Source organism: Nicotiana sylvestris, chromosome 8 (assembly GCF_000393655.2).
Source record: "Nicotiana sylvestris chromosome 8, ASM39365v2, whole genome shotgun sequence".
NCBI lineage: Eukaryota > Viridiplantae > Streptophyta > Magnoliopsida > Solanales > Solanaceae > Nicotiana > Nicotiana sylvestris.
The window spans coordinates 105,151,232-105,167,963 of record NC_091064.1 but is presented as its reverse complement, the minus strand read 5'-3'; the positions used below and the strand labels follow the sequence as shown (position 1 = coordinate 105,167,963).

General features: G+C 30.4%; 1 protein-coding gene, 1 long non-coding RNA gene and 1 other non-coding gene across 3 annotated transcripts; 1 reads left to right on the top strand and 2 right to left on the bottom strand.

Annotated features, from left to right (window-relative positions):
* Positions 1 to 312: 312 nt before the first annotated feature.
* On the bottom strand, positions 313 to 798 carry LOC138875481 (uncharacterized). The gene has a single exon (XM_070154310.1). It carries the CDS (start codon positions 796 to 798, stop codon positions 313 to 315), a length of 486 nt encoding a protein of 161 aa, XP_070010411.1.
* Positions 799 to 4,159: 3,361 nt separating this feature from the next.
* On the top strand, positions 4,160 to 4,868 carry LOC104240588 (uncharacterized). The gene is made up of 2 exons (XR_011401592.1): positions 4,160 to 4,462; positions 4,561 to 4,868. It is a non-coding gene; the product is annotated as an uncharacterized lncRNA (long non-coding RNA).
* Positions 4,869 to 13,364: 8,496 nt separating this feature from the next.
* On the bottom strand, positions 13,365 to 13,471 carry LOC138876632 (small nucleolar RNA R71). Its single transcript, XR_011401975.1, has one exon. It is a non-coding gene; the product is annotated as a small nucleolar RNA R71 (small nucleolar RNA).
* Positions 13,472 to 16,732: the final 3,261 nt, after the last annotated feature.

Sequence of the window (16,732 nt, the reverse complement as noted above, 5' to 3'; positions counted from 1 at the left end):
GATGATAAAAGCGGTTAAAAGTTAAAATTTGCACATAGGTTCATAATTGTATAAAAATCGGATAATTAAGCCGAATATGACAGTTGAGCGACCGTGCTAGAACCACGGAACTCAGGAATGCCTAACACCTTCTTCCGGGTTAACAGAATTTCTTATCCGGATTTCTGGTGCGCGGACTGTTAAACAGAGTTAATCTTTTCCTCGATTTGGGATTAAACCGGTGACTTGGGATACCATAAATCTCCCAAGTGGCGATTCTGAATCTTTAAATAAAATCCCGTTTCGATTGTCCTTTAATTGAAAAAACTCCCTTTACGCCCCTTTGCGGGGTGCAGCCGAAAAAGGAGGTATGACAGTAATATCCAAGGATCCTTGGACTACATCATTAATCTCCTTTTGGATTTGATACAACTTTGCACCATTCGTTTGGTCATATCGATCCTCCAATTCTCTCCATAATTTGACATATTCAACACTATCAGAAATTTTCTTTGACAGGGAATTGATAATCCAGGAAGTTACCATATCGTCACTTCTTTCCCATTGACAAAATTGTGGAGAATTAGGAGGAGGCTTCCTACAGTCTCCATTCACGAACCCTAATTTATGTTTGACTGACAGGGCTCTCAATACACTCCTTCTCCATGACCTATACCCAATTCTATCAAAAGGAACTGGTACTAGAGTCACTCCGGGACTATCCGAAGGATGAATGTATAGAGGACTGCTTACATCGATAATAGGTTGATCGTTTCTGCTCGTACTGGATGTGAGTTCTTCGGTCTGATCGATAGCCATGAGAAAAGATCTAGATGATGGAATTGATTTATTTCCTAAGCAACTCGTTGAATAAACTGTTCAATCGTGCAAAATGCTTTCACTTCGCACAAATTCTGCAGCTTGAAATCGCAAAAACGAAACCTAGCAGATGACAGAGAGAAGGAGGTCTTAAGAAAGAGAAATTCCGACAGATCTCCGGTGAGGATGTCACGCCGGCTCTGATACCATATTGAGCTTCTTACTCTGAGCTAAGATGAAGCTCTTACAAGAGCTTCAATGGAGGATCTAGAATGTTCGAAAGGGAGAAGAAAATGTCTGGGAGGAGAGCAGAGGAAAATAAAGATGTGAAAAATGACTCTCATCTTATTTCCACTATTACAACATCTATGTATATGTACACGTACTGTTGCCAGCTATATAATTAACTTAGCTAACTAATAGCTAATAGCTAATTTGACAGTACTGTATCTAACTACTAACCAATATCTAACAATAACTAAAGATCTAGAGATTAACTATTAACTAAACATATCTCAGTAGTGTCAATCGACACCCCTTGAACAAAGGTGACAACGCCACTATTCATTAGAGGGGGGACATATCGAAGAAGCTTCATATCATTTTTTGTTATAGTTCTCAAATAAAAATTCAAAAGAAAATGAGTGTTGTGTCAATAAAGTAAAATTTTCATCATCTATTAAATATTTAAAATTTGACTATACAGGTTTAAATTTGCATCTTTTTTGAGAAACTCGTAAGAATGTTTAATGTAAAAGAGCATGTTTATAGTGTAACGATTTACATCTTCATTCCAGTTCTTTTAGGGGAAACAAACATTCTAAACTTTTTGCATAGAAGAGGAAAGAAATATATGAAAATAAATGATTTGGAAACATCAGTATTTTTGAACTGACCTTTTGAAAGGAGCAAGAAAGCGAATAAAAGGACCAATTTAAATGAAAACATATTCATCTTTTCGAGATGATACTTGCTTGGTGACAATATGATAAGCTGTTATTCCATCATCAGAAGAACCTTTGTATTTTTTTTTATAGAGAATTGAAGACAATAACTTATGGAAGGATAATAAATGTCAAATCCAGTGCAATGATCTCCACAAAGCAATCTTTAAACACTTTACCTTTTACTATATGTTACTACTAGAATGGACATACGAAATAAACATTTGGTGATAATATGAAAAAATTTCCTATCTCGACGTGCATTACATTAGCGATGTGTCAGATCCCCCAAAGTCTGTTTATATCTTTCTATACAAAGTGGGAACTGGACTTGATAAGAGGTTTACGCATAATAAGGTTTCCTTTTCTAGGAAAATCTCTTTTTTATATACCTATATGTCCTGTTCAATATTACTACTCTTTGCTTATCATAGAATTAGCTTTAGAATAAGTTGCACGTGTATACCGTGTCAGTCAATTAAAATTTTTGTACGAAAAAAAAGGATTAATATAAAATAGTAAGGTTTGTCAAAGAAGATGCAACACTCATTTATTACATTGATGTAATAGTTAAACATAAAATAATTGAATTATCTTTTGAACTTGTAAAGATGAACATGCGCATTTGTCCATGTTAGTTAATATAAAATTTGTATAGGAAGATATAAAATTTTAGGTGATCCCATTTTCTAAGCTCCTTTTTTGAGTTAAAAATCAATTAGCTATTGTTATTCTAACTATTTTGTTATCCAATAATACACAAAGTTATATTGCAACGCATATTCAATATAATGATTTTTTCTTCAACTTTTTATATTACTGCCCAATTTAAAAGAAAATAAGAATTAACTGAAGTAAGTGGGAACATTTAAACAAATCTTTCATAAGTAACTTTACAATTAATCGCAGTTGACTGCAAAATACATGATAGCCTATATTTAAGAATGTTTGATGACTTACAGATCTTATGGTGATTTGAGTTAAAATTAAATATACTTCTAAAGGTAAAAAATTCAGTTAATTATCTCGGAGATATTTTATTATGATACAAACGCACACACATTGCAGCATATGTACACAATACACTACAATAAACATATTGACAACAAAATATACATTGTATTTGACATCTCAGGTTCAATTTTTCATATGTTTTAGACCTCTATCCTTTTGTAACTATAGCAAATTCCTTATAAACTTAGTATGCTATATAAACCAAACATATGTATACACCACCAAATAATAAAACCTAATGACAACAAAAACATCGAGCAAAAAAAGTGCAGATAACAAACAAATATCAAATACAACACCTTTACCTTGATTCTAATTTTTTAAAAACTTTGTGCGAGGCATCTTGTTTCTTTGGGACATAGGATAAATAAACTAATTTTATTACCAATTACTATTTTCATAAATTGATAAATACAAGATGTTTTACCAACTAATTATTTTCAACTCATAACTAATCAATTTTCTTTAAAAAAATAACTTGCTGATTAAGACTGAAGCAAAAAAGCGCTACGTACTCACAACTATATTGAAAATCACCATCGGGATTTTTAAACATTACAATAAAGCATAAAAACCCAGCTGAAATTATTTTTGAACAAACTGAAAAAAAAAATCAAATATCGCATTTAAAAAGAAAGCAAAATAATATCTTACCAAAACTAAATACATGTCATGATTTCCTGCAGCATGGGAATTACTCTCATAATTTTCTAGCTCTTGGGCTCAGTACTTTTCTTGGTTCTCTAAATCTTCAAAACCTTCTTCGCAATCTTTTGTTCCTCTACTAAAAAGACTTTCATGATCACGTATTTGACGAAGACATCAAGTAATTATATATAGCTATTTAAAGTTAGAAACAAGATCTTGAAATTTATAATAAACCGTGTTTGCATGAAAGCATGCGGCAGAAAGAGCGCCAAGGTGACAAATTATAAGTACTATAAATCGAAGAAGCTAGCTAATCACAATTTACTTGGCATGCAAGATGTGATAAGGCCATTACATGCTCTAATACTCCAATACTAAGTGCTTGTCAAACTCCTTCAACTTGGTCTACGGGTAGATTTCTTCTAAAATTATTGCAAAATAAACTATAATTAGTAGATAAAATAATATTTCCAATAAAAGGTCATTTTGTAATTTAACAACAAACATGAAATAAGAAATCTATTTCTAGCTAAATAATCAGCAATATCCCAGACAATTAGAAAATCAATATGATTGCATAGTCCGTCTCTCTCTTGTTGGCAAATCTCACTCAGCTTCAGAAAGTAGAATCATATACTAGGGCTTCAGCTTCTGTATCAGCACTCGGAGTTGAAGTTGAAAAAATGGCCGACGAAGCAAATAGAGCGGCTTTTATTGAAATTCAAGGTCGCATGATTGAGACTACCGGGAAATTGAAGCAGGTTCAAACGCAGATGGGAACTAAAGAAACAGAAAAGAAGCGCGCTTTTTTGACATTGGAGGAACTGAAGCAGCTCTCTGATGATACTAATACATACAAAGCCATAGGAAGAACGTTTATCTTAGAGCCAAAGACTGTTAATGGATGAGCAAGACCAAAAACTCAAGGATAGTGAAACCGCAATTGCATCTTTGCAGACTTCTAAAGAGTATCTAGAAAAGCATCTGGCGGAGGTGGAGAATAACCTTAGGGAGCTCTTACAACAAGATCCTGGTCTTGCTCGTCAGATTATGACTATGTCTGTAGCATAGATTTTGTGCTTCTGAGGTTCCTTTCTTACTCTTTCCTTGAAAAAAAAGGAGTTTCTCAAAACTCTATTGGGACTTGCAATTCTAGGTAATGAAAAAACGTTGCGTACTGGCTGTATGAGGAAATTATCCACCGATTTCGGCCGCTTCAACTGTTGCTGCTGGGGTAGTCGTAAAGCTTACTACTTCTATTGGACCTGGAGTTAGTCGAGTGACTGCTTTAGGTCAAGTTGTAATTCATGAGATATGTTGTGTATTAGCTAGCTTTACAATTTTGTACACCTGAAATAAGTAAGCTAGATTGAGAAAGAAATGTCTAAACATTGATTGTAAGGAGAAAAAAGGCCTTGGATTTGCAGAAAAATTTAGGGCACTGGTTTTGAATTATATTCTGAATACTGCTCAGACCTACTGCAGTACAAAACAAATATATGATTGCATACAATTTAGCTCAGAAGTCAACTCAAAAATAAATTTGCACCTCTACTCCAGTCTAAAAATAATGCAACATCAATTATTAACGAATTTGACTAACTCGAGAATCCGATTCTCTTCTACAAAGTAATTATCGACGCATCATAAAATTTTTAAAAGATTTTAGTTACTTGATAATACGGTCCCAACGACTGAAATAAGAAACTAAATAGGGGGAAAAATTTTACCTCTCGGAGTTTCGGTGAAAAAATATTTATATCTATCTATCTATCTATATTATTATAAAAGCATGAATAATTTAGATTAAATGTTGAACAACTAAAATATCCTTGAAATATTGATCGACTTTTATAACCTTAATAATTTGTATAATTTAAGGATATAATTATAAATTACCTGAGACTATTTTTCTTTCCATTTAAACTACGCATACATTAATGCTACATAGTTCACTTTGGGTCAAATTCTAGACGCCTATTTTTGGCCGATCTACTTTTTGGCCGATTTGGTTCTACATAGCTCAACTTTTTTTTTAAGCCTTTTCCTTTTTTTACACCAATTTTTCTTTATTTAATTTTTTCCCATAGGATTCAGTTTACTCACCGCCAATATTTTTTTTGTAGCCTTTTCCTTTTTTGACAATAATATTTTTTCTTATTTAATCTTCTCCCATAGAATTTAGCTTAATTGCACGAATCCATGTAGGAAAAGAATAAGCTAATTATTCCTATAAAAGATGACATTGCTTCACATTGTTCTCTAAAGATTTTGGTGTGGAACGAAGCAATTTTCTTCAAAAGTATTATTAGTTCTCTCTATTGTTTCTGTTTTTCGTAATTGAGTAAGTTCCCATTTTTAGTAATTGAGTAATGCATGTCTATGAATTAGAGAGAAAAACAATGACATCTTAACTTTTATTGTTATTGTTTTTTGTGTTGTACTTCTTTGTTTTTCGGCGTAGTTTTTAGTTTTACATATCAAAGTCTTTTACATTGACGTAGTATTATATTTAAATTGTATATCTTTAAAGATTAATGGTTTGTGTTATTTCAACTAATGTTAGTGTAACAATATTAATTTTCAGCTATTACATAATATTTTGCAGTTTTTACTTATATATTGCAGGTATTTCGCGCATTGTAATGGAATCGGATTTGGAAAAATAATGTGTCATAATAAATAACCTTAAACTTTATGATGTTGAATGGGTAATTAAGGTATTGGTTATTCGAAGAGGACCAATAATAAAATATAAGAACGACAAAGGAGAGGGTTTGCGTTGGCATTTAACATTTGTTGACGAAGAGGTAGACTTCTTTTGTATATTTATTTTGATATAATTTATTACTTATTTGTGTTATTTTAATTAATCTAAAATTATTTTTATATTATTTTATAGGGGACAAAAATCCAGGCAGTACTATTCAATAAAATGTTGAAGACCATTACTTATTAAATTTTAACCAGCAAGCATGGAAGTTTGGAGAATAAGTTTTTTTTTTTCTTGGTCAACCGTAACTCTTCATCCTATTATTTATTGTGTGCTCTTGTTACTTTATCTTGATAAATCCTTTTTTTACTATAACTCTTAATCCTAATGATAGTTATGTCCCCTTTATTTATAAAGTTTGCAGCCTATCGTCCATCAAATATTTGGGTTATAAACTCCAGAAATATCTTTGTAACTATAAGACAACTTCATATCCATACTCTTTAACTGTCAACGATGTCGTGCATAAAGATTCAACTACAGAAAAAGGTAACCGAATCTCTATAAAATTAATTAAACAAACAAAACTTGATTCGCTAACCACCACCAATATATGACTATTATTGATTCATAAGGCTTTTTTCTTTTTTAAATTACTTTGGAACTTAATTATCTGTTGAGAAAAAGAAAAAAAAATGCTTTGTAGTATGACATTCCATAATTAGAAAATCATTTAGAAATATAGAGCGACAGCAATAAATATCTAATAAATTTCATTTAATATTTTATTTTTGAAGGTTTGAAAAATATTTAATTCATTTAAATTTAATAGGTCTACATGGAAGTAAATTTATCATTGTTATACAAAATTTAAATCAATTGACAAGGATATACGTGCAACACACGTACATAGATATTAGTATTATTATAAAAGCACGAATGTTAAGAAGCTAAATGTTAAGAGACAAAAATATCCCAAAAAATTGATCGACCGTTTTGCCCTTTAAAGTTAACTAGTAGTCGTACCCGCGCGATGCGCGGTCAATATTAAAAAAATATTAATTAAATTAAATTATGATCAGGCTTGTTTGATCCTGTTAGATCGTATTGCTTTAATAAAATTCAATTGTCATCTTGTTTGTCAATACGATATACCCAATAATGAAATCTCTATTAAATCATACGTACTTATATAGTCAGTGAATAACTTTTTTGTTCTAATTTTCTTTATTATATTAAACAATATTTAGTATTCGCTTTCTTTTTGTAATATATGAGAAGATATATAATTTATTACTATTGATTTTTTTTATTTTAAATTTTATTCTGTTGTTCTTAATAATATTATCTAAATTTTAGTGAATAAAATCTATGTTAAACTAACGGGACTTATACAGGCAGCGCATCGAATAACGTTTTTTTATGTATTTTCTTTATTATATATTTCAATATTTAATACTATTACTTTGTTAATAGAAAGTTTCATTAGCATATTACGTTATTTAATATTTTTCTCTGAAGTTTTTTTTATTACTTTATTTTTATTTTTGTATTTTTAAATAATTTTAAAACTCCAACTTAAAACTACTCCCCAATTTGAATTGGTAATTTATTATTTTTTTAATTTTGTTTTTTATATTAAAATTATATTAAAACTCCAACTTGAACTACTCCCCAATTTGAATGGGTTGTTTTTTTCTCTTTTTTTCGTTTTTTATAGCTTTTTTATTTTAAAATAATTTAAAAACTCCAACTTGAAACTACTCCCACCCAATTTGAACGGGTAGTTACTTTTTTATATATTTATATTTTCATTTTCTAATTATAGTTAATTATAAGATATATATTTTTATTTTAAAATTATTTTAAAACTCCAACTTGAAACTACTCCCCGATTTGAATGGGTAGTTTTTCTTCTTCTTTTTTTTTTATAGATTTTTTTTTGCTTTTTTATTTTAAAATAATTTAAAAACTCCAACTTGAAACTACTCCCACCCAATTTGAATGGGTAATTTTTTTTTATATTTATATTTTCGTTTTTTATATAGTTAATTATAAGATATCTATATTTATTAATTCAAATAAAGTAATCAATTAATATATATGAATATATTCATATATATGGTAGTTTTATATTTTTTTATTATTTTCGTTTTTTTATATATTTAAATTCAAAAAGAATAACCAATAATTAATTATTAACTAAATAATAAATTTAGTAACTAATTATGTCATGTGACTTTTTTTTAGGCTGCCACTTGGCTCAAAGAAAGGGATTTTTCCTCTCCTTTTAGTAATATATAGATAATAATATATAGATTCTGTTGTTCTTAATAATATTATCTAATTTTAGTGAATAAAATCTTTGTTAAACTAACGGGACTTATACAGGCAGCGCATCGAATAACTTTTTTGTTATGTATTTTTCATTATTATATTTTCAAATATTTAATGCTACTACATTGTTAATAGAAAGTTTCATTACCATATTACGTTATTTAATATTTTTCTCTGAAGTTTTTTTTATTTCTTTATTTTTGTTTTTTTATTTTCAAATAATTTTAAAACTCCAACTTAAAACTACTCCCCAATTTGAATTGATAATTTATTTTTTTTTAATTTCATTTTTTATTTTAAATCTCACATTTGAAACTACTCCCGATTTGGATGGGTAGGTTTTCTTCTCTTTTTTTCGTTTTTTATAGCTTTTTTTGTTTTTGCTTTTTAAAAATAATAATTTAAAAGCTCCAACTTGAAAATACTCCCACCCAATTTGAATGGGTAGTTATTTTTTTATATATTTATATTTTCGTTTTTTACATTATAGTTAATTATAAGATATCTATATTTATTAATTTAAATAATGTAACCACTATATATATATATATATATACACACACACACACACACACATATGTATATATATGGTAGTTTTGTATTTTTTTTATTTTCGTTTTTTATATATATTTAAATTCAAAAATAATAACCAATAGCTAATTATTAATTAAAAATAACTACCAATTTGAATGAGTAGTTATTTTTTTATATATTTATATTTTCGTTTTTATATTATAGTTAATTATAAGATATCTATATTTATTAATTTAAATAAAGTAATATATATATACACACACACACACACACACACACACACACATATATATATGGTAGTTTTGTATTTTTTTTATTTTTGTTTTTTATATATATTTAAATTCAAAAATAATAACCAGTAACTAATTATTAATTAAAAATAACTACCAATTTGAATGGGTACTTATTTTCTTATATATTTATATTTTTGTTTTTTTATTATAATTAATTATAAGATATATATATTTATTAATTCAATTAAAGTAACCATATATATATATATATATTTATTAATTCAATTAAAGTAACCAATATATATATATATATATGGTAGTTTTGTATTTTTTAATTTTCGTTTTTATATATATTTAAATTCAAAAATAATAACCAATAACTAATTATTAATTAAAAATAACTACCAATTTGAATGGGTAGTTATTTTCTTATATATTTATATTTTCGTTTTTTTATTATAGTTAATTATAAGATATTTTTTTATTTTAATTATTTTAAAACTCCAACTTGAAACTATTCCCCGATTTGAATGGGTAGTTTTTCTTCTGTTTTTTTCCATTTTTTATAGCTTTATTTTTTTTAATTATAAGATATCTATATTTATTAATTCAATTAAAGTAACCAATATATATATATATATATATATATATATATATATATATATATATATATATATATATATATATGTATATGATAGTTTTGTATTTTTTAATTTTCGTTTTTTATATATATTTAAATTCAAAAATAATAACCAATAACTAATTATTAATTAAAAATAACTACCAATTTGAATGGGTAGTTATTTTCTTATATATTTATATTTTCGTTTTTTTATTATAGTTAATTATAAGATATATTTTTTTATTTTAATTATTTTAAAACTCCAACTTGAAACTATTCCCCGATTTGAATGGGTAGTTTTTCTTATGTTTTTTTCCGTTTTTTATAGCTTTATTTTTTTTTGCTTTTTGATTTTAAAATAATTTAAAAATTCCAACTTGAAACTACTCCCACCCAATTTGAATGGGTAGTTATTTTTTTATATATATATTGTTTTATTTTTTTATTATAGTTAATTATTAATATAGATATAGATAAGAAATCTATATTTATTAATTAAATTAAAGTAACCAATTATATATATATATATATATATATAACCAATTATATATATATATATATATATACATACATATATATGGTAGTTTTTTTAATTATTTTTATTTTTAGATATATTTAAATTAAAAAGAATAACCAATAACTAATTTAATAACTAATTATGCCATGTGTCATTCTATTGTTCTGCCATTTGACTTCATGAGGTGTTTTTGTCTTCTGCTTTAATTATAGATAGATATTTCCTTTATGTAGCAATTAAATAATGAGTATAAATATAATTTTGGGTTAGGACTAAGTAACATTTTTCTGTTGGGACTCAATCCATTCTAAAATATACAATATTCCTTCAAAGAAACAACTTCATAATTGATTAAAATTATAATAACTACTTGTATGAGGAAAGTTGGCGAAGAAAAGTTCCACAAGCACGTAAAAGACTTCTCATATTATATATACAAGCACTGCCTAATTATACATGGGATTATATGTAGAATTGTAGGAGTTTTAGAACTTTATATTTCTTATTTGATAAAGTTATAAATTCAACTAAAAAGTATTTACCAAGAACTAAACCTATCTTTAAAGTTAAGTTAGTCAAGGACTCCTTCGTACTCATTTAATCAGACAATTTGATTTGGCTTAATCATCTATATAATGTTGTACTTTTTTTATATTTAAAATGTGGCATGATAAATTCACTTCAATAAAACGTAATTATAAAAATTAAGATCAAAACACCACAAGAACGTAACTACGTTAAATTTAATCTTCTGTCGTTATTGTTCATTTATTAAGGTTAGCCTTTCTTTCGATCTTCTTATTTTTTAGCAATCACGATGGATATATATGCTTTTCAAGTATGTATTTATCCTCAAAATTCAACTTTCACCACACACAAAAAAAATGAAGAAAATCCTCTTAAATTCATCCAAAAATAATTGCACGTATGCTTGTGTATAATGATGTTAGGCTAGAAACCCGTGTTTTAGCAGTGATATTACATTCCAATGATTGCATTTTTATGTGCGTTTGAGCTCAAATGATAGTGAATTACACTTAGTACGTGTTTTATGCCTTGCAGGAAGCGATCCGGAGCTCAAAAGTTAATTTGGAGCTAAATTGATCGATTTGGAGCTTTGAAATCTGAGTAAAAGCCTAATGCATTAAGCCGGGATTGTGTTTGGAGGTCGTGTACCAAGTCTGGATGTTAAAAGAGGACGAAAAAAAATTCACTCTGAGAAAATTGCACTGCTGCGCGGCACAGCAGTGTAAAATTGAGATTGACTCGAAAATATGAGGCTGCAGATAAAATGCACTACCGCGCCGCATAGTGCGGCGCAGCCTGCGGCGCGGCTGTGCGAATTTTACAGAGTTAGTCCTAATTCGCGCAGGAAAGGGTTTTTTCGTCTGGGCCCGACCCTACTTGGTATAAATACATGTAAAAACGCTATTTTGAAGACTTTTGACATATCTTAGACCTACAGAGGCTATTGCGAAAGGGAGAAAACGTTTGGAGCAATTTCCGGAGGAGATTGGCATCAAATTCTTCATTCCTTCATCTTTGCCTTTTAATTTAATTATGCAATTTATTTGGAAAATTATGAACACGATTATGAGTAGCTAAATATTTAGTCTAGGGTTTTGATGGAACCTATTGAAGGATGAACTTCTTGTTATGTTAATATAGTTTACCTGGTTTAATCTCTATTTGTTCAACTGTGTTCTTGTTGTAGTTAATTGATAGGATCCTCAATTAGCTGTGCCTTTTTAGTGTGCATAACTCGGAAGAGAGTGCATATTTAGGTAGTTGTTAAACAACATCACTCCCAAAGTATAAGAGGGATCTATAACTGCGGGTTTAAAGATGTGATTAGGGATAACGAAGCCTTGAGTACAATCTAAAGTGAGCTGTAATAAACAAAATCAGCTAGCGTAACTCGGGAGAGTGCGTCTAGTAAATTATCGTGATTACTCGGGGAGAGATTTACGGTAATAAGAGTGCTCATGATTGATAGAGATGATTAGGTGAATCTATGTGAAACATAACCGGAAGGGATTCCATCAATAGGGGAAATCACTACCTTTAGATCCTGCTCTTAATTGTTTACAACTTAATCATAGTTAGTCTTTACTTACATAATTGTAGTTCGTCACAGTTAGTAAAAATATCCTCAATTGTTGTTCAAAACGTCTGGGAAGTTGATTACGTAGAATTTAGTGAGTCTGATAAGAGTAATTGGTAGGTTAATTCCTTGTGGGTTCGACTCTGGGCGAAATACTCAGATTATATTTGCAACATCCGCATGTTCTTTTTATAAGGCATAGTTGGGCGTGATCAAATTTTGGCGCCGTTGCCGGGGGATTAACGGTGTTATTAATTGTAATTGAAAGAAGTACAAAAATTCTTATTGTAGTCATTTTTCTCTATACCCAATTTTTACATTGAAATTTTAACATTTGTTGACTTGGTTGCACAGGTGCATGCCGAGAAACTCATCGAGATCTGCTGAAGTATTTGAAGCATTATCAGATCCCGAGAAAGTTTTCAAGGCCTTGAATCGGTCCAACCGGAAAAACAAACAGTAACCAACAACTGCACAATTCGAAATAGTCATGGGAGATCACGAGGAAAACCCAACGGTACCAATAGTGCCAGAGGCTGCTCTCTATGACTGGGCACAACCCACAACTAAAAATCTATCCACAACGATTGTAGTCCCGCAGATACAGGCTGAGTCATTCCAAATCACGAATAACATGCTGCACTTGTTGCAGAACAAGGGACTATTTCGGGGTCGTAAGTCGAAGATCCTCAGCAGCACTTGAAGAATTTCCTATCTATCTGCAAAACCCAAATGCAGCCCAACGTAACTCCTGAAGCAATCAAGCTATTATTGTTTCCATTCTCAGTGACAGGAGCTTCCCAGACTTGGCTAAACTCACTTCCCATAAATTCTATAACAACTTGGGATGAGTTAGTCAAACAATTCCATAACAAGTTCCACCCACCCAACAAAACTGCTCAACAAATTGATGAAATTTTGAGCTTTAAACAGAAACCAATGGATACACTGCATGAGACGTGGGAGCGTTTTAAAGGAATATTGGTTATATGTCCGCACCATGGTATTCCAAACCAGATGTTGGGGCAGCGGTTTTATATGGGATTGTCAGATATCATGAAGAATATTGTGGATGCCTCAGCTGGTGGGGCATTTTTGAGCAAAACATGGAGATATGACCAGAGTCTGCTTGACAAGATGACACAGAATTCAGGATGGTCAACCAGGAATGTACCGATCACTCCAGTGGTTCACTTAGTGCCCTTAGAACCATCCTACTCTATGACTGAAAATATGGCCACCTTATTGACACAGATGAGTATACTCACCAAAAAGGTGGAAGAGTCAGGGCAGAAGTAGCTGTCACACCTCCTTTTTACTATACACCCGAAGGGTGTAAGGGAATTTTTTCCAATTAAAGGACAATAGAAACAAGATTATATTATTAAAGATTCAGAGTCGCCACTTGAGATAATTATGGTGTCCCAAGTCACCGGTTTAAAATCCCGAATTGAGGAAAAAAATGACTCTGTTTAACAGTCCGCGAACCAGAAATTCGGGTAAGGAATTCTGTTAACCCGGGAGAAGGTCTTAGGCATTCCCGAGTTCCGTGGTTCTAGCACGGTCGCTCAACTGTTATAATTGGCTTAATTATCTGATTTTAGTACATTTTGAACCTATGTGCAATTTTTAACCTTTTCCGCTTTTATTTAATTTTAGGAATATTGCATCGTTATTAAAACACGTCTTTAACCACGTCACATAAATGCGCTCGCGGTCTTCGACATATTTTAACATTGTTGAGATTTGGATTTGGGTCACATAAATGCACACCCGAATTTTAGGAAGATGAATTATTAAAGTAACGCGCCTAAAACAACTACACATTTTTAACTTTGCGGGGGCCACGGAAATTTACTAAATGGCACGCCTCGAGTTCTAAGATTTTTAAAAGAAACAATTAAATGAGAGCCACGCATTTGAGGTTTTATTTGGCGCGGCGCACCTCAATTCTATTTTTAAAGGATATTTAAACTAAAAGCTAGGAGGGCCATAAACTACTTGTGTCACTAATATGGCTCACCCCAATACTTAACAGAGCTTAATTAAGGAAATAGAAAACCTGACAGTTCACGAAGGATTTTATTGAAGTTCAAACTAGAAGAAAGTGAGTCCAACTATTGTTTCAATCCAAGGTCCAAGGCAGCCAAGTATCACGTTACAAACGTGAGGCCTAAATATATTAAAGGATTCAAGTTCTTCCAATTTTAATACAAATCCAAATACTGTATTTCAAAACCCAACTATTGGCCCAACTTTTAAAATTATTATACGTAGCACACTTATTACCCACAAAAATGCAAATCCGCTGTAAGTATACTCTTATCTTTTGAATACATTAACAATCAGCACTGACTACATTAACAGCCCAAAGTCTAGCATTAATCATTTTGAGATAATAACTAAATTCATGCCTCAACTAATTGTAAAAGTTAACATATGTCATTATGCTACCAGCTATTTAGTAAATTCAAATTGAGATGAAAAATGCTCCAAACATTATCCGAACCCCTGAAGCCCATGTACAGATTCACTTGGATCTTAATAAATTACCTAAGATCCTCAATAACATGGATTTATTTTAACAAATGAGTGGAGAAAAATGACAGAAAAATTAATCTAGCTTCATTGAACATTCATATTTGCTAAGGAAAATTCTAAAGATAACCTCTGTTGATTCTAACACAGCACTCTTAATACAACTTCTCAGAGATGTATCCAAACCATACTGAATCAACAAGTACCAGGCAAAATCCAATTGCAAATATTGTGACATTTTTACAAGTTAACAGCACAGTCCTACTTATACATGCCAAAATAGAATGGAACTTCCAGTTTCATCCTAGTCGAGTAATGTCTTAGCTTTAGAACAAGCAGATGCTACAAATGGTTATACTTAGGTAATTAAACTAGCATGGGCAGTAAATCAAAACACAATAAGATGATATAGCTAATAAAAAACAAGGGATCAACCCTTTACAATTTCATAACTCGAATTACATGAGTCAAACCAAGCTTAGCCCAAAACTCCATTTCTATTCATAGTGTGAAGAGATGTACCTGGGGATCAATGAAATAAGAAAAATGAAGAATCAGCAGTGATAGCATCAGGCAATCAGCAGCAGTTTTCAACCAGTTTCAAACCCAGAAAAATGAAATAACAGCCCAGGAAAACAGTTTCAATCCAAGCAAATGAACCAGAAGACCTTAACCCGACTTGACTTCAACTCATTTCAACTATCAGCTATCCAGAAATTGTTTCAGCCTTAAGGAAACTTCGGAAATCACCAGTAACTCAATGAAACAGTGTTATTCCTTAGAATTCTCCGAATGTTCTCCTTTTCTCTTAGGTCTGTATGTGTGTGTGTGTGTACACTATCTTTTTTTTTTCCAGAGTATCAGACTGCGGTGTATATGAACTCAGTGCCTATCTCCCTGTCTTTCAGAATGTTCTCCCTTTTCTTCTGATTTTCTGCCCCCTTAAATGGGCATCTAATTAGTGCATTTTCCACTACAACTTATCTTTTCCATTTTTTAATCCCACTTAACTTAGTGCTTTTAATTTAATTTAGTAGTGCCCTTTCTAAACCTTATCACTTATTAGCAGCCACCTAATTCAATTATTAAGGTTCCCTTAGGTTAGACTACCCAAATTACCCCCATGACCCTGTTATTATTTCAGAAAATTACAATGGGTCAAGTTGACCCAAGCAGGTGAACAAATTCTTTGGGCCTTCGTGAAACTGGGTCAGAAATGAATCCCCAAATCAAGTTAACCAATCGATCCATGATACAACAGAATAGAAAACCAATTTTAATGGTTTCAAACCAAAACCTAATTAAATTACTGACTTTAAAGCTAAACTAATGAACTAGAATTAACTAAAATATCAAGTCGAGACAAGACTAATTAACAATAAGATAAAAAAAATCAGAAATTCAAAAATCATGAATGACAATTAAGCAAGGTGAACAAATAATCTAACAAAATCAGAGAGTAATGTTCTAAAAACTACAAGACGAAACTGAAAGGCCAAAGAAACAATTACAAATGCAGAACTAATCGTAAAAAAAAAAACTAGGTTCAGAAACTAAAACCAATCAACAATACTAAAAAAAAATATAAGAAAAGGGGTGAACAGATGGTAAAAGCAAACACATACAACAAAAGAGAATGAATACTTACCAATATTAGTTTGAAACCAAACGCCGGATGTCCTGATTTCACGAAACTAATGATGACCACTTGTTCTTTGTTAAGAACAAAC